We start from the raw sequence: 22,690 nt of genomic DNA, 5'->3' as shown, positions 1-22,690 counted from the left end.
CTTTTAAAAAGACTCACTTATAAAATTTAGGGTTGAAAATATTTTAAATAAAAATGAACAAACATTACTTTATTAATATTTTCATTAATTGTAATTATTTTTTTATACAGAAATTGTAAAAACTTTTGTATCTTAGAGATACATTTTCGAAAGTGATAGGGTTATATAGCTTACTCTCAGATACTGTTTTACAACTGCCTTAAACTGCTTTTTCCGAACTCAAACCGCCCACACTAAGCACCCCCTTGAACTCCGAAAGGTAAATCCACCAAAAATGCCAAAAATCAACACGCGGGGGTAAAAACTCAACGAAACAAGGACATGCGCAGAAAAAATCAAAGAGAGCCTACTGTGGGGAAGCCGAGGACAGGACGAACAGGACATTAACAACAATTGAACCCAGTTCCTCAACCAGTCATTGGCGGAGTCTTCAATCGCGTAGACGTTCTTCGCAGAGAACCGGATGCCGAGAATTCCGATTCCCCGATTTCGACAAAGTCGGTCGTCTATTTTGTACGTGATGCAGTTGAAGCCGTCCCTGCGATTCGCCTTCGTTTCGGTGGACCATCTGAAGAATGCATGAGGACTAAGGGTCTCCAAATGCCAAATGCGTTCCCCTCAGATCCAACTTCAGATCCAATCCTTGTGTCCTTGTTTTGTTCTTAAGTGCATTCTATAATCGGGTGTGCCAGTGAGTCCCGAAAAAATGTGAATTCCAAATATATTACCAAAAAACAACCAAGAGTGTAGTTCATCCTAACGATCGTTCCTAGAGCACAAATATTAAGCTAATCAATAACGATATCCCTGCTCTATGTGAATTAATCAAGTTGATATTTACGTGACTCCCGAACGGATATAAAAAACAAATGGCCAAAGTGCGTGAGACGCCATAGGTGACCCCAAAACGAAAAGAAAAGGTGACCCCAAAAAAGTAAAAGTCGGCGATAAAGAAATCGAGTCCAATGCAGTTTGTTAGAGCCGACTACGCCAGACTGCAAAATGCGTTTGAATGAACCAGCTGCAAAAACGCGACCCAGAACTAAATCAACGACTGAAGCCACCAAGTTCTCATCATCCGGGGGTGACCTTCACCTCGAATGTTCCATTTACAACCTGATCGGGCTGCTCCTACTCATCACCACGATCATGGGCGGCGGATTTGTCCAGGCCAAGACCATTTACGACACGCTTAACAGCAGGATTCAGGGCCTGGAACCCCTGGAAACCTCGAAGGTTCCCCTTCAATCGACGGCAGCCACGCCCACTGCCCCCGCCCACGCCCACATCCAGGTGTCCACGTTACGGAGTAGTTACGGTAGGCAAATTGCGAAATTGCTACTTGCTAGCTTTGAAATGCGGTTAATGCATAATTATATAATTGGTTTTCAATTATCCTGCTGACTCAGTTGGCCCGCAGGCATTGTCTTCGGACTGGTGTCCAAAATACGTCTCGCAATTCCACATATCCTTGACTCAACCACTTGATAGGACACCTCTCTCAGGCACTGAAAGTTATGGTTTCGAAAAGGAGGTCACCACAATTAGGGTTACTTAAATCCAGAGAAGGGGTTACTTAGAAATATGCCAAGGGTTTTTTTCCTGGGTGGAATTTACAACAGTTTATTTTGCACTTTTTGTTAAACAGTTTTTTTATGGATATTTGAAACGTATTTATTTTTTATATATGGAATAATTTATAGAATTGAATTCGTTAAAATCCTGTTCCTAAAATCCTGTTTTCGTTAAAACAATATTTATTCATTTTATTTTCATAAAACGATAATGGGAACTGAAATTGATTAAAATATCGTGTAGAACTTAATAATAGTATGTTTATAAAATAAAAATTTGCATTCTTTAGTAAGGTAATTTCCTTAGCCATTACATTTTTGGTGTACTTGCCTAACCATGTTATTATCTAAAACTGTGCCATAGAAATCTTTAGAGATTGGAATTCAAATAAAACATTTCCTTGCGGAATGTTTTACACATCTTTTCTAAGATGAATATGTAGAATCTCAATTTTATATTGCCTGTCTGGTTCTTTATTGTTGTGACCATATATGTTTATAGATTTATTAATGGTGGTTCGGTTAAAAAATAATAAACAAATTTATTAACAATTAGCTAAATTTTATTAAAGATATAATATATTCTTTTTATTTTAAAATGTTTTGTTTATGTTATGGATTCAGTCGCATCCAAAGCTTTAAGCAATAAATTAAATTTGGAAGACGCAGAAATTGGCTTTGCTAAATATCAATACATCAAATGACTGACAAAATATTTCTTTATTGACTTTGGGAGAAGCAAACTTAACATTTGTTTAATCCCAGGAGGTTTCAGTGTATTTGGTACAAACAAACAAACTCCCCCACACTTATCGGCAAACTTGGCATTACCATATAGACATACAGCTATGTTCAAAAGAATAATATATTAATTTGCAAAAGAATAATTTATTTTAACTTGTGTAAGTTATTGTAAAGCGAATTGACCAAACTTTTTTAATCACAAAGATATATTTTAAATATTATAAAATTTTTCTGAGTTAACAATTTTTTTAAATATTTAAATTATTGAATAAACAAGAAGGTTTTTCAAAAATAATATGTTAACTTTTGAAATTTGTGAACATTTTACCAATTTGATTAAAAAGTACATCAATTCACATTCATTTTCACAAATATAAAACATTCATTCATAATTAAAAATGAAAATCGATCCGATGCTATTATTCTGAACACAGCTGTATATACACTTGAGCGGATGAAATGTCATCAATTCTCAACTTTCGCCCACATCTCCGTCTGTCTGTCTCTTTCGCAAAATCAAAACCCATATTAGAATGAAATCGATAACTCCTTTCCAGAGGACTCTGATGACGATGGCGGGGATGCGGATTACATCATCCCAGAGAGTCAGACCTCCACAGAGGCGATCCTGGAACAGGATAGCCCTGGCCGGGGCCAGGATCTGGAGTCGTTATCCCTGCAGGCAGGATCGGGCACAGTCTCCCCAAGGACAAATCCCGATCCCTCTGGGCACAAGAAGAACGGCTCCTTCCAGCAGATCGGCAGCCAGAATGTAAACGCCTTAGTGCCGGCCACGGTGGCCACCACTTCATCCGGCAGCTCGTCGAGCGCCAACGCCTCCGCCTCCTTGGCCACGCCCACAGAGCCGGCGAGGAACCGGAGCACCGGCTACGTTCGCAACTCCGCCGTCAAGGTGGACAGCAAGCATCCTCTGTCCAAGGGCCAGAAAACGGATGCACCCATGTTGAATTACATCTTCGACACGTTCTCATCGGCCAACAAGCATCACCATCACGATCAGAGGTGAGTTCGGTGGGGTCACAATAAGTGTATCCGACGGAATAAATATGAATGATATCGATATAATGATTTTAAGACAGTTCTATATATAAATTATATGGACAGACTTCATTTATTTTCAAAAGTAATTATAAAGTCATTTGCAATGTACAACAATTTTTCAGTATAACTAGACGATTTTTTCAAAGAAAATAGATTCAAGTGAAGTATTCGAGATAAAATCTGGAATAAACCAATTTCAGGATTTAAGTATTGAAATTTATAGTGATTATGTTGTGAATTAGTCAATCTTAAGGAACTTTGAAAATTTTTTTCGAATTGTTTTAAGATAAATCAGGGGCGAAACCATGGGGTGATATGGTGGATATATCCCCCAATAGTGCAAACAAGTGGAGGTAACAAATATGTTAATGGGGTATTATAATTAATTTTTAGTATTTTTTTCCAAAGGTTTTATTTATATTCTCCCCTAAACCAAAACCTGTATCCGACACTGATATAAATATATTTCATTTTTGATCATTGATACCAATTTTTTTCGTATATGTATGCAGGTATGGTCCCCACTTCGAGGATGTGCAGCGGGTTGGTCAGGCCACCAATCTCACCGTGCAAGCGGGATCCAGCATCCACCTAAACTGCAGGATCTCACTACTGCAGGATAAGACTGTAAGATGGATACTTTATCAAAAGCAAATAAATAGAATATTAAATTTGAAGCGTTTGTCTTAACTTTCTTTTCTCCTCATTTGCGTTCATATATAAGGACCCATTTTGCCATCATTTGAACTAATAGGCTATATTATAATTCATATATTTATCATTTTTTATAATAATATTTTTTTTTAATTTATGCAAATTTGTTAAATAAGCAATGGTCTTCGTCTTTCTCTTCAACATACTTTCATATTGCATATTAGAAATTTGTTTCTAACTTAATATTCAAAAACCCCGGATAAAATGTACGTTAACATCTTCATCGTCTCCTCCAACAAACAGGTCTCTTGGGTGCGCCACAACCCGCAGGATAGGGCCAATGGCAGTGGTATTGGTAATGGAAATGCCCTGGACCTGCTGACAGTGGGCATGCACACGTACACGGGTGATAAGCGCTACAAAATGGAGTTCCAGTACCCCAACAACTGGCGACTGAAGATTACCAACGTGAAAAAGGACGACGAGGCCATATACGAGTGCCAGATCTCAACTCATCCGCCCCGCGTCATTCAAATTAACCTGCACGTGAACGGTAGGCATTGAACTCTTTAATTCGCCAGGTAGAGAACTCATTGATGTGGTCTTATAGCTCCCAAAGTAATGATAGTGGACGAGGTGGGGGATCCGCTCCAGGAGAAGTACTACGAGATAGACTCCACCCTGCAGCTGTCCTGTGTGGTGCGAAATGTGGCCATGACCAGTTCTGTGGTCTATTGGAAGCACATCGACAGCATCCTCAACTATGACGTAACTCGCGGGGGAGTAAGGTGAGTGGGTGCAGCGGGAAAATTTCAGAAATCATTAAAATATTTAAAAAATACATGTATTGAGACATATCGGGGTCACCTTGTTGCAAAGTCAATACCTGGAATCTTATTCAAAATGACAAGGAATCTTTGGCCGATTATTTAATTAATCATAATAATTATATTCAGTAAAAATTATTTCGTAAATATTAAACCCTTTTGAACTTTTGAAATAATTTATTAAAACTTAAAATCAATTAAATAAAAGCTTATAAGGAGTATATTATAACATCTTTAGACCTGTTACCGTTTTGGGTCACCTGTTTCAAAAATTAATTTAAGGAAATGTTGTGGGTCACCTTTCCTTAGTTTAAATCCTACAAAATCCCTTTCAGCGTCAAAACGGAACTGATGGAGGATGGAGCCAACTCGACGCTCTCGATAGCGAAGATCAGTAAAACGGACTCTGGCAACTACACCTGCTCCATCAGCGAGTTCCAGAACTTTACCATAGTTGTGCACATTCTGAATGGTGAGTTGGGTATAATAATTAATAATATTAATAGGTATTATTTCTGAACCCATATTCACTTGCAGGCGAAAGCTTTGCGGAATTGCACCATGGCGGAGCGGGTGGAGTCCGAAGCACGTGGTGGAATCTGGTGATGCTACATTTAATGGCACTCCTGGTGCTACATAGTTTAAGGGGGGAGTTTAGCTAAGGTAGCTTAAGGGGCAGTAAACAAATTGAGACAACATCGTTTTTCCTGTAGCACTTTTTGTTGATTAATTGTAAAGATTCTGAATTGGATAGGGCAGTTATTAGAAATAACTTAAAAACGCAGCCTAAGTTTAACTGGCTATTATAGATATGTTTCTACGTCTATCATCAATTTGTACATGAGCAGGCACGCCTAGGATTAAGCTAAGATTAAGCTCGAGTGTATTTGAGAACTTGGAGAGAGAGGCCAACGAATTTCCCTAGCAGAATTTCACGAGGTCAGAGTCTATGGCCTGGCCCAGATCTAGTTGATACAGGAATGTAAAGCATAGTGTAATCTAAGTCACTGCAAGTTCGTTATCACAAGCTTTTGCGGCAAGGATCCGAAGACACCCTGTGGGAACTACTCAATGTTGAACTAGTATAAAGTGCAATACGGTCATATACATATTATATACATACACACAACCACACGAACGAAAGCATCGGTCAAATGATATGTTAATAAACGAATACTCGTATGTATGCAATAATAAAGTGAACTATAAATGAATTCGAACGGAATTTAAATTTAAACTTAGCGGGGACTTTTCGAGGGTTGCCAGATGGTTGTGTTTAGGTGGGATCAATTTCATCAAGTTAAAATATTTGAATATTTTTATATATTTGTAGCATTATTGTTTTACCCGTAGCTGTAAGATGTATTCGCAAAAATTGTTCTTGCATTGGGTTTAATCAGCGCTCCCGAAAAGCGTATATATGTATAATAAACAAGATTAGCCTAAGGAACATAGAGCAAACTACACCCATATAAGACCTTTAATCTAATCGCAAAGAAGTCCATTTGATGTATGTTTTATAAAATCAAATCGCAAGAAATCTTTTTTCATAATTATAAACATATGTACATAGCTTTTGTGTTTAAAAATAGGCCAGCTTAATTTTAGCCACTAAGACGTGGTTGAGATAATAATGGAACCTTGAAATCATTTACAACTTGGCCTTGGCTTTACGGCTGGCAAAGTCCATGATGGCCTGGAAAAATTCCGGATGCTGGAACTGTTGGAGTAGTTGCTTGCACTCCGATTCGTTGGCTTTGATGAGATTCTCCACGAATCCCTCCTTGATGAGGCGTTTTCCTTGCAAAAGGGAGTTGGTGGGCAACTCGGAATACTGACGCAGCTTGGGCCAAACCACCGAATCCAGTTCGGAGGTCTTAAAGATGCGTGAAACAAAGTTGAACTGATATGCCTCCTGGGCACTTAGAGGTTCGTTGAGGAGCAGAGTTTCCGATGCTTTGGAGCGACCCAAGATCAAGGGAAGCATATAGGAGGAACCTCCTTCTGGGACTAGACCCAATTTGGTGAATGGGGTGTAGAAGTAGGCCTAGGATGGTATAAACTGGTTATATTCGTGTCTAATATTGGAGGTAAAGTCAAAATTCACCGTTTCGGAGCACCAGGCCACATCGCATAGCCCCACAATGGTGGCTCCAATTCCGATTGCTGGACCGTTTACCAGGGAAAATACTATCTTCTTGCAGTTCACAAAACTTAGAACCATGGCCTGCAAGTTAGATATATTATAATAAAATGACCAAATACCTATCTTTATCTGTATCCTACCTTAAAGGTAGCATTGGATTGCTTGAAGAAGGCGTTGATATCGTCACTCTTGGAAGACTGAGTGAGGTCATTTCCGGCCGTGAAGATGTCGCCGACGCCTGTGAAAACCACCAGGCTAACTCCCTCATCGTCGTTGACCTCGGTCAGGACCCGGGTCATCTCCTGGTAGGTGAACCTGTTGATGCAGTTCTTCTTTTTCGGGTTGTTGAATTTCACGACGAGCAGCTTGCCCTGCTGCTCCACAAGAAGTTGCTGGAATCCTTGGTACGACATCTTGATGGAAATGTTCTGGACAGAATGAATAGCAAAGTCCAATTAGGGGATCATTTCACTTTTCACTCTGATTGCCGGTGTTTATTGTTGTTAATTCCACCTGATTACTGGGGCATCAGGGGTACTCCCACTCTTAGTAATTGATTAGCCTAAAGGTGGGCGATAGTTGGTGAAGTGTTCACTGCGATAGAAAACAGCTTGTCTTATTTAAACTATTTTTTAAAAATTACTTAGTATCTGGTCAATCCCGCAGTGTTGTCGTGACCAAAAGAAAAATCATCTGTCGGATGATGAACTCAAAACTCAAAAAGTAAGAGCAACAATTCACGACAATCTTGTATTTCCCATTACCTTGTTTGGCAACTAATACCTGTCGATCTGGCAACTTTGAAAGGGCGCCAAAAATTCAAAGTCCAGGAAAAGTGAAAAAAAACGTTAGTTTTATTTTTCTTTTGCTGTACAACATTCATCTTATGAGAAATACTGGTTATTCGCTAATTTCATCAATCACTGGGACGTTTTGCAGTTCGGAGCACTTTCGTTTCCACAATGCGAGCTGTTCCCTCAACACTTTTTCCTTGGCGGCAGCACGGGTCAAGAGGACTTTAGCTTTTTGGAGGAGTTGTGTCTTCTTGACCAGCTGCTCCTTGATGAACTTGAGCTCCTCGTTGGCAGCATCCTATTATAAGTTTAGAATACTATAATAATGGGACAGCAAGTGGAACATGGGATAGTGCATACCTTACTACGACCACCGCATTGGCTGCACTTTGTTCGCTTTTGGAGCTCCTGCTGCAAGGCGCTAATCTTCTCCAGCAATTCTCCATTTTGCTGCTGCAATCGAGCCGCATCCGCCGGTGTGGAATCCGTGGAGCTCCTGGACTCCGTGGAACGTCGACCATCTTTCAGGAACTTGTTTTCCGATCGCAACTTCTCTACGAGATTGCGCAGCGACAGAATCGTCTGTTCCGCCGATTGTCCCTGGTTGGTGCTTACTTTCAGGCCAGTGCACTTGCACAACTCTCGACGAGACTCATTGCGGGCCATTTCCTCTTTCAGGGCAAGGATATAGCTGAATATAGAAGAAATGGGTCTTTAAGTCGATTTCTAAAGAATTCTCGTTTTTTGTAATTTAGAAAGATTTGTTTTTTATCTAATTTCAGTATGTTTACTTGGTTTAAGGAGGGAATCCATCAGAATAACAATACTCACTCCTCCAAGTGTTTGATCCTCTTCTGCAGCCGATCGCTGCTGTCTCCCTGTCTCAAGAGATCCGAATCCAGTTGCAGCTGGAGGTTCCTGGCCTCCAGTCGGATATTCTGGGCCTCGATGGCCTGGCAGCGTTCCTGCATCTTCTCTAGCTCCGTGGTCAAGGCATTACTGCCCCTACCCTCCAGTTCCATGGCGATGATCTTTCGTTGCTGCAGTTCTATGCGGGACTTGAGGGCCTGTATGAGATCCGCCTGACTTTGGTCAAAGATTTGGGTATGATGGTGCGCCGGGGAACTGCACTCGCTGCTGGGACCCGTATAAGTTTCCGGACTCTCCGAGGGAGACGGGGTGAACTTGCTGACACCTACATGCTGGAGATTCGGACAGGATGGAGTGCGGCAGCATTTGAGGTTGTTTGAACCGGAACCCGACCCCATTGAAGGACCATTCCTCCCCAGTTTGGACTCCATTATTTGCTTGTCCTTTTCCAAACGGGCAATGGTGGTGCGTGCTGCCTGCAGAAGGGTTCGAGTCTTGTCCAGGGCCAACTCGGTTTCCTCCAATCTCGCCTTGGTTTTCTCCGCCTGCTGCTGGTATCTTTTCTGCTTCTCCCAAAGTTGAACCTCGTTGGCACTTCTCGTGCGCTTGGCCTCCAGCAGGGTCTGCTGTCGCTGCAACTGACCGCGTGCCTCATCCAAATCCGTCTCCAGCTGCTGGATTCTCTTCTGCTGGTTCTCGTTCTTCACCCGGGCATTGAGTTCCGTCTTTATAGAGACGACGGGTCGTTTGAGCAACTGCTGGCGAAGCGACTGACTGAGATCCCTGGCCTGCTTTTCGCGCTGGGTGACATTGGTCAACTGGCGACGCAGTGCCTCCATTTGGGTGTGATAGATCTTGTTGGTGGCCTCAGTGCGATTGAGATCGGCAGCGAGTTTGGCTATCTGATCCTCCGAGAAGTTGGAAGTGTCCTTGATATAGCGCTGCTGGTCGTCCTAGAGGATTAAAATAAATGTATTTCAGTGATCCAAAAATGTATATTACTTATATTTACATGGAAGTTTTTGAGAGTATCCATCAGATCCTTGATATGCTTATCTTTCTCATCCAGAAAGACGCGTAGCTGATCCAGTTCCGGACTCGCATGGCTCTCGACGGTTTTTTCCCGCTCCTGGCAGAGTTTCAACCTGATTTAATACAGTATTATTATTTTAAAATATAATTTTAGTTGATCCTAAAGACCCCGCGGTCAGAACTCACTTTTCTTTCAATATATCAACCTCCTCTTCTCTAGTTTTCAGGTTCTTTTCACTGTACTCCAGCTTGTCCTTTAGATCCTTGATTTGCTTGTGTAGCGTGGGCAATTCCTTGAGCTCTTCAGTATCCTGTTTTTCCGCCTCACCTTCTGGCTCTTGAGATACTGGATCTTCCGCACGCACTTGCACTTCCACCTCTTCTGGGGGCCTCTCCACTGAGCTACTTTCAAAGAGTTCCTCAATCTTCTCATCCGTCAGCTCATTAACCGAGTTCTCGGAACTGGAACTCGAGTCGGTCGAGGAGACTCGCTCCAAAGCGGCCTTGGGTTTCAGTTCCAGCTTGGCCTTGAGCTCCATAATCTCCGCATCCTTGGTCTTGATGTTGAAGTTTAGGTTATTCACCGTGGCCCTGAGGGATTCGTTTTCAGCCGTCTGTTTGCTGATGGCCTGCTGACTCTGATCCCGCTCGGTCTGCAGGAGATCCTGGTACTTCTGAATGGACTGGTCCTTCTCCAGGAGCAGGGTGTGGAACGACAGTATGGTCTTCTCCACCACTCCACTATGGGGACTCTCGGACTCGCGGCTCTCCGATCTGGAAGCCTCCAACTGCTTGCCAAGGACCTCGATGCGCTGATTGGCTTCCTGGAGCCTGGGATAAGGATTTAAAAATAAATTTTTATTTAATTAAAAAATACCACATCACAATCATATACTTATTCTTAATTGTACTTACGTTTCCTGCATTTTCTGTAGCTCCTCACGGGATTCGCTCCTGCTGTCCCCCACTGCATCCGCCGTTTGAACGGATTGATTCTGTTGGATGAGAATGCCATTAGTTTGGACTGCCGTCTCCGAGAGCTTCACTGGATGCTCCAGAGTTTGGGTGGCCGTATCCAGGTGCGGATGTCTTCGCAGAGGCGATCCAATGGGCGATGATTGCCTGTCTATCAGCTGGGCTGCCCTCATCATGGCCGGAATAGGAGGAGTCACTGCCTCCGTGTTGGTTTCCGCATCCACCTGGGAGTGGGTTTTCGGGACTCCTTTACCGAACAGTGCCTCGATAGTGCTCCAGTGCTCAGTGTCTGTGGCCTGTCGTATCCTCAGTTCACCCAGTTCCCTAAGGAGCTCCGCCTGCTTGGCTTGCAGGATTTCGCAGCGCTGTTCCAAGAGTCTCGTCTGGGTTTCAGACTTTATTAACTTTACCAGCTGCTGGGAACTCTCCTCCTTGGGTGAAAACTTCTTCTGAACCACGGCGGTTACATCATCAATCAGGGCACTGTAATCTTCTTGCCGCTGCTGCACTTGCTCCTCCTCCAGGCGACGTTGGAACTTTTGGTAGGCGAACACAAAGTTGGTGAGGAAGACCAGTGGAGTGAATTTGGCATATTTGTCTTTGAGCATAAATAAGGAATGCTGCAGGAATCTTTAAGATATAAAAGTGATTGAGTTACAAAATGGATCAAACAAATAATCCTGGTTTGTACTTGTGCTTAATATCGCTATTGGTGCGCTCTTGCTGGAAGTCCTGTTGAGCTTGCGTCAAGGATAACTCGCTGGCCTCCAGTTGGTTTTGCAGGGAGTCCGCCTTTTGCTGCAGTTGCTCTCGCTCCGTTTCCAAGCGGGAGCACTCGGCTTTTACTACAATGATTACAATTTTTTTTTATTAAGAATTATTTATTTCATTTTTTTAGGGACAATGGGCCGTATAATGGGTATCCAATTTGACTTACCACTATCCAAATCCCTTTGTACCTTGGCCAGCATTAGTTTCTCGTCGGAGCTGCTCTGAAGATCGGCAACCAGATGACGCAGGTTGATGTGGTTGTCTGTGATATCATTGAGTAGCTTCTGCTGGGAAAGGATCTAAAATGGTTGAAGGGTTAGTATTTCTGTAAGTAGACATTAAGGGGAATCTCCAACCTGTTCATTGGCTACTCGAAGCAGACCCTCCAACTGCTTGGTTTCCCTTTGAAGATCTGCCTGTTTGCTCCTCCAATCAGCCAACTCCTGCTGATGCTTCTCAAAATCCTCGGCTGTAATATAATCCAGCTGATAGTTATCCTTGATAATACCATACTCTGTACATATCTCCGGGGGTTTCAGCTCCCCCAGCATTTGTTCCACCGCCTGACCAAGTTGCATGCTCAAATTGGCATTGCGTTGCTCTAGTTTTTGCTGCTCTTCTGGGGTGTATAAATTCCTTCGACATACTCTCTCCAGTTCCTCCTTAGTTCTCAATAGTTCAATCTTTTGAAGCTCCAACTGTCTTGCTAATAGAGCCTTATCTTCTATAAAGCTGAGTTCCAATTTTCTGGTTTCAGTAAGCAGCTGATCGTAGTCCCTGCGCATATAGCTATAGGAACATCCTTGCTTTTCCAACTGCAACTCCAAGGTCATCAACTTATCATGAAGTTGCTGATTTTGGTTCATTAGTTCACTGCCATCGGCGGACATGTGGAGACGCAGTTCCTCGTAATGCTTCCGGAGAATGGATAGTTCTGCCAGGACCTCGCTTCTGGGTTCCATTTCGGGATCTGGGATGGTGGGTCGCTGCAAGCCCTCCGTCGCCTCAGTGGGCGAACTTGGCCTGGTGGCTGTATTCACAACGGGATCCTCCTCAACGGGTTGCTCCTCTGCGATCTCTGGGACGTCACAGAGGCTTTGCACAGAAGACAGTTCGCCGGTTTCCGAGTCGCTGGAGTTCTGCTGCTGGAGCAGCTGACGCAGTGCCTCCTCCCGGGCTTTGAGCTCCAGCAGTTGACACTGTAGACGCTGTGGAGTGGCCGTTCCACTGGGAAGAGCTTCGATGAGGCGGCGCAATAGATCGGAATCAATAGTTATGTGCTCTGAGGTAGCTGAAAGGGAATTAAATATGTATTTCAAATTTGTAAAACTTTGTAAATATTTAAAGACCTCCCCACTCACCATCATACTCCCTCAGCTTCTCCAGAATCTCGTACATCCCAGAGCGTAGAGTTTCATTCTCGGCCAGGACTTCGTCGTACCGATTCTGCATCTCGGAACTGGCTGCTCCATCGCCTTGGCCACGTCTTGGGGAATTCTCCAAGGGAGCACTTGGGGGAACTTCACCCACTTCGCTGGGCGCCTGCAGGGATTCATTCAAGGGCTGCGGGTTACCCTGCTGCAGCTCCAGGAGCTTGCGCCTAAGAATAAATAAGGTATCAATGGATAGGCAAATATAATTAACACAAATAGTAGCAAGAAATATTTAAAAATTTAGTGTCATTTAGAGTTGCCCTCATATTTGTGCCCAAAACAAAATAGTTTCAAGATGTGAGATATCATACCTCAATTCACTCTTGTCCAACTTGAGTTGCAGACGCAGTTCCTCGGAGGTCCTTAGCTTAAGGGTCAGTCGCTCGATCTGTTTGTCCTTGTTGCGCTGCTTGGAGTGGACATTTTTGGCCAGGATGACCACATCATCGGGAATGTGGAGCTGGCGTCGCAACAGCTCGTTTTCCTGGACCACTTCGTGTAGGGAATTCAATTCCTGAATGTAGCTCCTCAGCTGCTTGTCGCGTCCTGCCAGCTTTTGCTCCAACCCCGAGCAGCGTCTCAAGGCTGGAACCAAACCGTCTTCGTCCCTTTTGTAGGACTCCAGGGCACTCAGGGCGTGAAGTGCCTGCTTGGACTTGAGGACATTGTCCTGCTCGGCTGCCTCCAGCATCTCCGAGAGCTGCTGACTCCGGGCATTGGCCTCCCGGAGGCGCTCCTCGATCATCTGGCAGCAGGCTCGAGGCTGCTCCGGATCCTGGGATCGCTCCTTCTCCAGGCACAACTGGTTCATCACCTTCGTGGAGCTGACCATCTCCTCCGCCATCGTTTTTAGTTTCGCCTCCAACTTCTCGATGCGCTGTTCCCGGGATTCTAAAAGCTGCAAGGGAATAAAATAACCAGTTTTTGAAATTTCAAAAATAATAACACTATTTGTTTTAGAAATATTATTTGTTTTAGAACTTAAAAACTATTACATTTATATATTTTAAAAGGATATATTTCTTTTGAAACTCAGTTTATACTACCGAACAAGTAGCTCTTGAACAAAAAATTGAAATGATTATAAAGTTGGTTAAATTATGAGTTCAAGGAGTTGTGTCCACTAAAACCAAAAATATGTGTGCTATATACAAATTCCTTCTTACATGTCTCAGTTTTATATGCTCCTCCTGCTGTTGACTCTGACTACTGGAAGAATTGGTCTGAAGAGAGTTGATGCTTTTGCCCTCCAGCTGTTTCCTGAGACGCTCCACCTCCTTGTCCCGATCCTCGAGAGCCTGTCTCCATGAAAGGGACTTCGTTTCGTATTTGTCCAGGAACTGTCGCATTTCCAGCTCCTGCTTTTCTCGCTCCACCTCCAGAAAGGTGACATTTCCCTCCAAACGAGTGATCTCAAGGCCCTGCTGCTGTTCCTTTTGCTTCAAGGACTTGCGCTCCTGCTCCACCTTGGTGATGTCCTGGCTCAATTGCACTAGGTTCGCCTTGATGTTCTGCAGTTCGCGTTCGTGGAGGACTATGGTCTTCGATTGCGCTATGTTCTGGTTTTGAAGCGTCTAAGAAAAATAAAAACTAATTTAGCATTTACCTAACACTGGTTCTACAAATTGCATTACCGATGAAACGACTGAAAAAAGGTTTACGGCTAGAATAAAACTAATTTCTTTCGCTTTTTTTGTTAAGCTTTACTTAATTTTATTGCTAACGATTGACTGATTTTGTCAGTGCATCGATTGTTTAATGTAGACTTGCTTTGTTTAAACTTTGAAAAATTTGTGTAGGTTTATCTTACCTCAATTTCCTTTAAGAGCCTTTTAATGTGTTTGTTCTTGGAGTCGATGTTCTGAAGTAGCTGCTCCTGTTTGTCCAACTCGGAAAGGGGATCCGATGAGTCCTTGTCGCTGATCTCCGCCTGCTGGGCCGCCTCCCTCAGGCGCAGCTCCAATTGTCGTATTTCCTCCCCCAACTAATGAGATGCTGGGGGTTTTAAGGATTCCCCTCACTATTTTATATCACATATCTCACCTCCTTGGTCTTGCTTTTCAGGCCATCGCGTTCTTCCTCCAGCTTCTGCAGCATGCGCTTCAGCTTCTCATTTTCGTCCTGCAGGCGACGGTCGCTGGATAGTCCTCCAGTTCCAGCTCCAGTGCCTCCATCCTGCAGCCGCTGAACCTGCTCGCCCTTGTACTGCAAAACGGCCAGGGTGAGCTCCAGGGTCTTCCTAAGCGACTTCTTGGGCAGCTCCTCGATGGACTCGGCCAGCTCGAGGAGTGTTTCATAGAGCTCCTGCTTCTGGCGCGCCGAAAAGTCGCGGAACTTGCGCAGGGATACGGTTTCTGGTATGTCCATGCTCATCCTGGTGGCTCATGGCCTCGCTCCTCGGCGGTTACTCACGTTCTGAGTGAAATTATTCCCCGATTTTGCACAACAGCTCTCCTGTTTTTCGTTTTTTTTTAATTTCCGAGCGGTTGCCATGACAGCTGGGGTCAAAACAAACTGGAGACCCGCTCAAGGGTTGCCAGTCCGGAAACGAGGGTGCCGGCAGTGGTGCCTTTGTTTTTGCTGGCATTCTGTTTTGCTACCAGCTTCGGCTGCGTACAAAGTTTCCTGACAGGATAATTGCCTCCTGGGCGGCCAAGGATCCCCTAGGAGGACTTTCGGAGCAGGAGCTTCTTGGGCCCCCCCACAAACAAAAATGAAAGGCGGTAACCAGGAAAGTGTTAATTGGCAAAGTGTCAAAGGCCGAGTCCTGAAATTGAAAAGCCATTTCGGTTTGGTGCGCCTTTTTCCCTCCTCCTCCTGAATTTTGTTAACTTCACCCACACGGAAAAAAAATGTATCATAAAGCTAAGTTACTAATTTGAAAAAGAATGAAAATCGAAAAAATAATATAATAGATTTAATTGAACTTATATAGGAATTTCTGCACCATTTATTTTCGATATTATTATTAAAATAAATTTAGTTGAAACGTTTTACTTTTAGATAATATTTGAACATGGTTTTGGAAAAACAAACCCTATACATCAGAAATTCTCATTACCTTTTATAGAAGTTTAAGTAATAAATCCATAGGTCCTTTGTATTAATAGATAGGACATTATCTTTTTTGGACATTTTGGTAATAAACCTAAATTATATGTTCGAATTTTGTTTTTCTGTGTTCTCCATCTCCTGTTTTGGGTAACTTTACCAACACCTTCTCCTGTTTCCAAACTCATCGAGTTGCCATCAACATTACGTTTGTCTACATGTGTAAGATAATTGAAACTAATGGCAAACGACTTTGGTTGCCCTCCCATTTGTGGATTTGCCCTCTGTGAATGACAGCTGGGCCGAAAATTGAAATGATACTTCAAATGGCCAATTATCCGCGAAGCTTTCTGGCCATTTAAAAACCACCCGAATCGGGTGAGTTTGATGAACCCAAACACGAACTCCCGTTAAAGCAAATGTGCAGTATTACAACATTGTTTCAGCAGTAAAACAATATAAATATTAATACATGCATATATTTAAACATTTAATAAAATTAATTGAATTACTTTTCTTTAATTTTAAGCGCAGCGCAGACCCTTGTGGCTTTTTGCGTCCATTTGGAGCAGCATAAGCTCATATGTGACTAGGGTGGCCAGCATCTGGTGAAGATGGTTAACTGTAATAATAATAGTACTCTTCACTAAAATAATCTTACCCCGAAGAGACTCTTTCTTGTCAAATAGTACAGACGATAGCCAGACAGTCCAACAAATTCGCTGGTCAGCTGATCAGCGAATCTCTGGACTTCCTGGGTCCAGTCACCACTGGGCACCAGGTAGAGAGATTTCAGGGGCAAAAGCGAGGCATCGTGTACTTTAGAGGCGGTCATAAATACAAGACTAGTCCTGGCCAGCAGGAAGATCAGCGAGTACCAGAAGTACACATAGTTAATGGGATGTCGTAGTTTGCTGAGCGATTTTAGACATAAGCACTTGATTCAGTTAAAAAAGTGTCTAAAAGGATGCCCCAAAATGTTTTAAAGATACAACTGTTTTTTACTACATACTTTTAGACACCTTTAATTTCGGTGGAAACCTTGATTAAAATGAATTACTCACGTGAAAATAGCTAGTGCCTGGTTACAGATCACATATACATTATTCGCACAGGATACGAAGACAATATTCGACATACTGGCATCCACCAAACTGGTCAGCTCACACAGCCGTATGTGATCCCGTCGGATATCGTACCACAGAGCATCCGGAACATGCTAAATGGAAAAGTTGATTACTTAAAATTATTCAAAAGTTTTTCAAGGGTGTCTTACACGACCCTCCAAGGAGCCCACTCTTTCAGCAAACTGCTGAAATCTTTGAGCCAATCCTATACTGGTAATCATTATGAAGATGTCCATAAAGTTCCATAAAAAAGTGAATGCTCCATTTAACCACTAGAAAGGATAATAAAACATAAAAGGGGGTACCAATACAGGTGACTTAAAGTATGCAACAATTATAAAGTTATATTTATCATAGCATACTTTTAGACACCTTTAGAAGCAATTTAAAATATGTTAAATAATCCTCACAAATCCATAGCACATAGAGAAAATGTTAAGAGGCAGAAGAAACATTATGTCTGAGAACTCCTTCTTCAAATAAATGTCAAAGGTAATCTGTGACTGGTTCGAATAGCACTGCCAAACGTGCATGCTGTAACTGCAATATCCAGAGGCGTAGTACAGCATATGATCCCCTAAAAATGTATTTCAGATTTCCCGAAAATAATTTTGTGGATAAATAAACAACTTACCCACTGCCAGAACACCCACGCTCAGTATAATAACGTTGACCTTTGACCGAAGGCTCCGTTTGCAACGTTTATAGGGAGGGAATAGCATCAGGATATCCAAGGAGCTCCAGGGTAACATTATATGCGACCAGGACCGAGCGAATCCCACGAAATTCAGCCAGTTGACCATGCCCACGATAAGGAAAACCAAGCCAACTATTGTATTTGTAAATGAGATTTGGATAAAAGACAAGACATGTCTTCCCAAACTCACCCATATTTTTGGCATTTAGTCCAGCATTGAAGAGAACATTTGCACCGATTAAGGTCTTGATTCCACCGAGTAAGAGGAAGAGACCAGTGACTCCCAGGCCAAAACTCCTCACTTTAAACTTTACATCCTGGGGATCGCGACTTAGGATATTGGACAAAGGCATAATGCCGAAAAACTGGGCCACACAAAGATCTAAGGCAAATATTTTATTTACAAAAATAAATCTATTTTGTTTTTAGGCCCATTTAAAAGGACTAGGATTTTAAAATCCTAATCATTTCTGTGGAACCCGAATTTTCCGTTCACTTACATGGCCTGATTGCTCTATAAAAGGTGTCCAGCTGCTCGAACTCCAATCCTCCCTGGGCACATCGCCATCGCATGGCCAAAATAGCCTTTTGTTTTTGACGGCGCTCCTTCAGGTGCTTCAGGATGTTATCCGACGTCTTCGACATGCTGGTCAAGTCTGACCGCCAGTAATCCCCGTTTTACACGGGCATGTCTCATAATTGTTGTTTACCTGGCCAGCTTAGCCCAAAACCCGTAATTAGTGGCACTTCAGTGCAGACAAACTATTGTGGGGCTTTCGGAGCTCAGCTCCGCCTTTGAAAAGCTTTGAACTTGTTTAAATTTCGTGCCAGTGCAAAAAAGACCTTCGCTTTGAAAGGACTTACTCCAAATATTCGAAAAAAAGTCCCAGTTGGAGTTTTCTAACCGGAAACTCTATAAGCCTAAAGTTAAATAAGAAAGAAAATAACATTGTCTTTTGGAATGAACCTGTGGCACTTTTGAATGCAAAATATAATGTTTGGCACACATTTTTAAAGACCATATACATTACAGTGTCAGAAGCAGAATCGTCTTAAAATATTAAAAAATTACTATTTATAAATATATTCTTAAATTCAAGTTTTATAAATAAGTGATTATACCATAAATGATTTAAATTTTTTAGGTTAATAATTATAAAAATATTTCTTTAGATATTCAAACATCGATATAAGTACCATTTCCCTTTTATCGATATTAAGCTAATATAAAACATATGGCTATTCAGAATGTTTTACAAGTAAACATTCAATGGATTCTACGTTTTTGGAGCTGACGAAACTGCTTCCCCGATGGGTGGATATAGAAAATGTGATTCAGGGCGAAGTCGAGGCACGCTACATACTCAAAAGAGCCACGGGTTACATTGAGAACTTCCAGTCCAGAGGAGATTCCGGGGAAGAGGAGACCAGATACCTTATATGTGCTTTAGTGGATAGGAACTGGGAACGCATACACACAGGACACTTTAGCAGGGTTCCTTTAAATACCAGGAAAATATACGCCATAGGTTGCTACTTTAAGGTATGGTGTATATATGTTTCAAGCTATCCTAACTGAAAATAAATTTCTTAGATTTGTTTCCTACTTCTTGAGAGCTCGAGTCCTGCTCAAAAGGAGCTATGCAGTGGGATCCTGGATGAGGCTCAACTATTAGGCTGCATGGAGGATTGGAGCGAACTGAAAGTCGCCCTGATGGATTACCTGGATAAGGGGAGATCAGAGGATTCCGGAAACCTGCCCATTCTGGAGTCATTAAAACGAATATCCTGCACCTGTGATATACCTCAACTAGAAGCTCCCAGCTTACAAGAGTTCCAAACAAAGTGCTTTCAGGCAGGACAACCCACACTCCTTCTAAACACCATCCAACATTGGCCTGCTCTGCATAAGTGGTTGGATCTCAATTACCTTCTCCAAGTGGCCGGCAATCGCACGGTGCCCATAGAAATAGGTTCCAATTATGCCAGCGATGAGTGGTCGCAGCAGCTGGTGAGGATCCGCGACTTCTTAAGAAGGCAATTCGGAGGAGATAGGAGTAAGAGCCCCCAGGACATCGAATATCTCGCCCAGCACGAACTCTTCTCCCAGATACCAGCGCTCAAAGGAGACATATCCATTCCCGACTACTGTTCCATAAGCAAAGAGGATCCCCCGGGAGCTGTGGACATAAAAGCCTGGCTGGGACCAGCTGGAACCATTTCACCCATGCATTACGATCCCAAGCATAACTTACTATGCCAAGTATTCGGCTCTAAGAGGATTATATTGGCTGCTCCGGAAGATACCGAGAATCTGTATCCCCACGAAAGCGAGTTCCTAGCTAATACATCCCAAATAGATGTCTCCCAACTGGATCTGGAAACATACCCCTTAGTGGAGAAGGTCAAGTTCTACCACTTGCTCCTTCAACCTGGCGACTGTTTGTACATGCCACCCAAATGGTGGCACTATGTGAGATCTGAGGCCCCCAGCTTCTCTGTAAGCTTCTGGTGGGAGTAGAATTATTAATTGCATTTATTTGACACTCTCTTTTTATAGGACCTGTTTGTGATTAAAGTTTTGAAGCTAACGAAACCAAAGAGTATTTGATTGGTTGTTCTAGAGTACAGATTCAGTCGTCTAATATTAAAAACCTATTTCAAATATAGAGAATTGAAAAAAGATAATATTTTTGCAATGCGAAATAAAAATAATTTTAATATTAAACCTTGACAATCAAAATGTTTGAGTGGTTTGTGTTGGTTTTCCATATCAAAACCTCAAAACGAAGCCTACAAATTAGCATTCACAAAAACTGCTTAGGAAGACCTAGATAATTCCAATAGGTTCTTCCTCGTAAATATCCTATACTTGGAAATTCAAATACATTTCTGAGTAATGATCGCAAAATTAAAAATAGTTCAATCCGACTTCCTTTCTAATCGACCATTGACCGGCAGCTAAGCAAACAGGTTGCCCTCTGACGTCATTGCAGTGATACGAATCAGACATGATGTGGACTATCCGCCGAATAATGAGTCATCGAATCGATCGAAACTGGAGGAGTACTTAATGGTTGTTCTTTTAATAGCCACGACGCTTTTTGGGTGTGTTACTGTGGCAAACAAAACTTAACACATACGAATTAAATACAAAGAATTTCAGGCAAAAACATTATCAATAAGCCCCACTATCGTTATCAATGGGTAGAAAGGTGTGTATGATGATTAACATTAAGATGTGTGTGCATTTTATCGATTTGAAATCGTGTATAATCTTTTTAAATGTGCCTGCTTTCGCTGCCCACCGCCACGTTATAAGTCTTATCGTTATTTAAATGTTGGACTCGGTTCCAGAGACCTTAATCATCCTTGTTTCCGGCTCCGCCGATGGTGATCTTCTTCTGCAGCTTGCTGAACTCCTCGGTGAGTCGGTCGTACTCGCGGTTGAGGCTCTCGGCCTGCGACTTGACCGCCTCCTTGTCCTTCTTCTCGCGGTTCAGATCGCCGGTGAGCTCCTGGACGCGTTCGCGCAACTTGTTGAGCTGCAAAATTCGGATTTCGTTTTGAGTTTCGATTGGGTTTTGGTTCGGTTCGAGTGTTTGGGAATGGTTATGAGGTGGGGGCTCTAGGTGGGGATACTTAGGACACTCGGGCGGTGAGTCCTTGCACACGTCTCCGCAGTCTTGACAGCTGTTTAAAGAGTTAACAAGAGGTTTGAAATTTCGAGTAGTGGCTTCGGTTTTTCAAGGCCCAACTTTGTGTTTGGGTGTGGTTTCAAAACGTTCAGGTGCGGTCAAAACAAAAGTAATCCTATGACCAAATTTTATCTTAATGAGTAATTTTTTGCAGTCATCCAACTGCTTTCGGTATATGTTTATGATAAGACCAGTCGGAATAAATCGAATCGATATTTAAGATATAGGAAATTTACGAGAAATCATAGTTGTTAGATGAATGTATAATATTACCATGGACATTTTTGCAGAAAGCATTGAATTTACGATACTTTCTTCCCATCGACTATATGACTACCCTATATTTTGACCACACCTTCTATATGCATTGCCATATCTTTACAGCTGGTAGTAGCCAATTGAACTCCAAAGTCTTATGTGTTAGCTCTCTAGACATGCCATTCCTGGGGATCGGATGCAGGTGGTAAACAGACGGACTCACCTCGATCAAAGTGGTGTCCTCGCCGGCTTCCTTGGCCTTCTCGGTCTTCTTGTCCTCCATCAGCGACCTGGCGGCCGCGGTGGCACTTTGGGCCTGCTTCATGGAGGCCTCGCTCTGGGCGAGCAGGTTGGCCTGGGCAGATACCAGGGAGACCAGTCGCCGGATGACCAGGACCAGAAAGATGGCGAACCCGGAGATGTAGAAGTTCCTCTGGGCGCGGAACAGCTTCATGCTGTGCTGCATCTCCACGTTCAGGTGCACCTCTCCGCTCTGCTCATAGTTGGAGTACTTCCTCATCTCGCGAATGGCCTCCAGGAGGAACAGGACGAGGAGTCCCATGATCAGGAAGAAGTATATGTGCGCCTGCTGGCCCAGCATGGACAGGAACTTGGACTTGAAGAGGCGGTTCCATTTGTAGGGACTTGCCACGGGCAAAACCAGCAAAAGGACCAGGGCGATTTCCGCGTAGAGGAATCCAGCGATCAAAGTCCAAACCAAACTCATTTTTGATGTTTAATTAATTCCCGTTTTTCGATTTCGAGTTTTACTTTTTCACGGCTGCCGTCTGCAAATGTGCCTGAAAAATGTGTCCAAGTTAGCTGGTAGTTCTACGGATTCCCGACTGGCGATCTTGTGGCTATTTTTAAACTACGGCCGGAGAGCCTGCTGCTTACTTTAAATAGCAATAATTAAATCGCTGCCGTGATGAAATATGCGAATATTTTATGTAGTCACTGCGCGGCCACGTCAACTC

At 42.9% G+C, this 22,690-nt stretch overlaps 6 protein-coding genes across 8 annotated transcripts; 2 read left to right on the top strand and 4 right to left on the bottom strand.

The window, feature by feature from the left end:
* The first annotated feature begins 200 nt into the window (after positions 1-200).
* On the top strand, positions 201-6,075 carry dpr20 (defective proboscis extension response 20). The gene is made up of 7 exons (XM_017079546.4): positions 201-1,318; positions 2,876-3,341; positions 3,893-4,007; positions 4,338-4,587; positions 4,645-4,822; positions 5,197-5,333; positions 5,399-6,075. Exons 1-7 carry the CDS (start codon positions 1,003-1,005, stop codon positions 5,521-5,523), a joined length of 1,587 nt encoding a protein of 528 aa, XP_016935035.3. The 5' UTR covers positions 201-1,002; the 3' UTR covers positions 5,524-6,075.
* Positions 6,076-6,361: 286 nt separating this feature from the next.
* On the bottom strand, positions 6,362-7,532 carry Dci (Dodecenoyl-CoA delta-isomerase). The gene is made up of 3 exons (XM_017077945.4): positions 7,148-7,532; positions 6,969-7,088; positions 6,362-6,908 (listed from the first exon to the last, which is right to left on the bottom strand). Exons 1-3 carry the CDS (start codon positions 7,418-7,420, stop codon positions 6,513-6,515), a joined length of 789 nt encoding a protein of 262 aa, XP_016933434.3. The 5' UTR covers positions 7,421-7,532; the 3' UTR covers positions 6,362-6,512.
* A 311-nt stretch (positions 7,533-7,843) lies between these two features.
* On the bottom strand, positions 7,844-15,763 carry Cep290 (Centrosomal protein 290kDa). Its single transcript, XM_017079568.4, has 14 exons — positions 14,926-15,763; positions 14,693-14,866; positions 14,049-14,456; positions 13,194-13,780; positions 12,811-13,049; positions 11,806-12,740; positions 11,616-11,748; positions 11,370-11,523; positions 10,619-11,308; positions 9,890-10,534; positions 9,684-9,816; positions 8,633-9,624; positions 8,162-8,492; positions 7,844-8,099 (listed from the first exon to the last, which is right to left on the bottom strand). The coding sequence occupies exons 1-14, from the start codon at positions 15,253-15,255 to the stop codon at positions 7,908-7,910; spliced, it is 5,943 nt and encodes a 1,980-aa protein (XP_016935057.3). The 5' UTR covers positions 15,256-15,763; the 3' UTR covers positions 7,844-7,907.
* Positions 15,764-16,450: 687 nt separating this feature from the next.
* Gr61a (Gustatory receptor 61a) lies at positions 16,451-18,973 on the bottom strand. Its single transcript, XM_017078210.4, has 8 exons — positions 18,258-18,973; positions 17,948-18,139; positions 17,695-17,889; positions 17,471-17,637; positions 17,210-17,332; positions 16,998-17,152; positions 16,595-16,847; positions 16,451-16,538 (listed from the first exon to the last, which is right to left on the bottom strand). Exons 1-8 carry the CDS (start codon positions 18,400-18,402, stop codon positions 16,458-16,460), a joined length of 1,311 nt encoding a protein of 436 aa, XP_016933699.3. The 5' UTR covers positions 18,403-18,973; the 3' UTR covers positions 16,451-16,457.
* Positions 18,974-18,977: 4 nt separating this feature from the next.
* On the top strand, positions 18,978-22,647 carry JMJD5 (Jumonji domain containing 5). Of its 2 annotated transcripts, none has more exons than XM_017079364.4 (2): positions 18,978-19,300; positions 19,352-22,647. In XM_017079364.4, exons 1-2 carry the CDS (start codon positions 19,028-19,030, stop codon positions 20,276-20,278), a joined length of 1,200 nt encoding a protein of 399 aa, XP_016934853.3. In that variant the 5' UTR covers positions 18,978-19,027; the 3' UTR covers positions 20,279-22,647. The 2 variants fall into 2 exon arrangements, with proteins under 2 accessions (XP_016934853.3, XP_070851673.1); XM_070995572.1 differs by having other exon boundaries at positions 19,164-19,286.
* Positions 20,825-22,440, bottom strand: LOC108013482 (B-cell receptor-associated protein 31). 2 transcript variants are annotated; one of them, XM_017079365.4, is made up of 2 exons: positions 21,937-22,440; positions 20,825-21,302 (listed from the first exon to the last, which is right to left on the bottom strand). In XM_017079365.4, exons 1-2 carry the CDS (start codon positions 22,438-22,440, stop codon positions 21,120-21,122), a joined length of 687 nt encoding a protein of 228 aa, XP_016934854.1. In that variant the 3' UTR covers positions 20,825-21,119. The 2 variants fall into 2 exon arrangements, with proteins under 2 accessions (XP_016934854.1, XP_065720102.1); XM_065864030.2 differs by lacking the exon at positions 20,825-21,302 and adding an exon at positions 21,385-21,450.
* Positions 22,648-22,690: the final 43 nt, after the last annotated feature.

Source organism: Drosophila suzukii, chromosome 3 (assembly GCF_043229965.1).
Source record: "Drosophila suzukii chromosome 3, CBGP_Dsuzu_IsoJpt1.0, whole genome shotgun sequence".
NCBI classification, from domain to species: domain Eukaryota; kingdom Metazoa; phylum Arthropoda; class Insecta; order Diptera; family Drosophilidae; genus Drosophila; species Drosophila suzukii.
This window is presented reverse-complemented; position numbering and strand designations above follow the sequence as displayed.

Coding starts and splice junctions, on each gene's coding strand:
- Dci (XM_017077945.4), bottom strand. CDS start 7,420: ATGTCGTACCAAGGATTCCAGCAACTTCTTGTGGAGCAGCAGGGCAAG. Junction 7,089..7,147: donor AATCCAATGCTACCTTTAAG/GTAGGATACAGA, acceptor TCTAACTTGCAG/GCCATGGTTCTAAGTTTTGT. Junction 6,909..6,968: donor TGGCCTGGTGCTCCGAAACG/GTGAATTTTGAC, acceptor ATACCATCCTAG/GCCTACTTCTACACCCCATT.
- dpr20 (XM_017079546.4), top strand. CDS start 1,003: ATGCGTTTGAATGAACCAGCTGCAAAAACGCGACCCAGAACTAAATCA. Junction 1,319..2,875: donor CACGTTACGGAGTAGTTACG/GTAGGCAAATTG, acceptor ACTCCTTTCCAG/AGGACTCTGATGACGATGGC. Junction 4,008..4,337: donor CACTACTGCAGGATAAGACT/GTAAGATGGATA, acceptor TCCAACAAACAG/GTCTCTTGGGTGCGCCACAA.
- LOC108013482 (XM_017079365.4), bottom strand. CDS start 22,440: ATGAGTTTGGTTTGGACTTTGATCGCTGGATTCCTCTACGCGGAAATC. Junction 21,303..21,936: donor AGGACACCACTTTGATCGAG/GTGAGTCCGTCT, acceptor CGAATTTTGCAG/CTCAACAAGTTGCGCGAACG.
- Gr61a (XM_017078210.4), bottom strand. CDS start 18,402: ATGTCGAAGACGTCGGATAACATCCTGAAGCACCTGAAGGAGCGCCGT. Junction 16,848..16,997: donor CAGGCACTAGCTATTTTCAC/GTGAGTAATTCA, acceptor AAAATCGCTCAG/CAAACTACGACATCCCATTA. Junction 16,539..16,594: donor CAAGAAAGAGTCTCTTCGGG/GTAAGATTATTT, acceptor CATCTTCACCAG/ATGCTGGCCACCCTAGTCAC.
- JMJD5 (XM_017079364.4), top strand. CDS start 19,028: ATGGATTCTACGTTTTTGGAGCTGACGAAACTGCTTCCCCGATGGGTG. Junction 19,301..19,351: donor CCATAGGTTGCTACTTTAAG/GTATGGTGTATA, acceptor TAAATTTCTTAG/ATTTGTTTCCTACTTCTTGA.
- Cep290 (XM_017079568.4), bottom strand. CDS start 15,255: ATGAGCATGGACATACCAGAAACCGTATCCCTGCGCAAGTTCCGCGAC. Junction 14,867..14,925: donor TGAAAAGCAAGACCAAGGAG/GTGAGATATGTG, acceptor GCATCTCATTAG/TTGGGGGAGGAAATACGACA. Junction 9,817..9,889: donor GTTGATATATTGAAAGAAAA/GTGAGTTCTGAC, acceptor GTATTAAATCAG/GTTGAAACTCTGCCAGGAGC.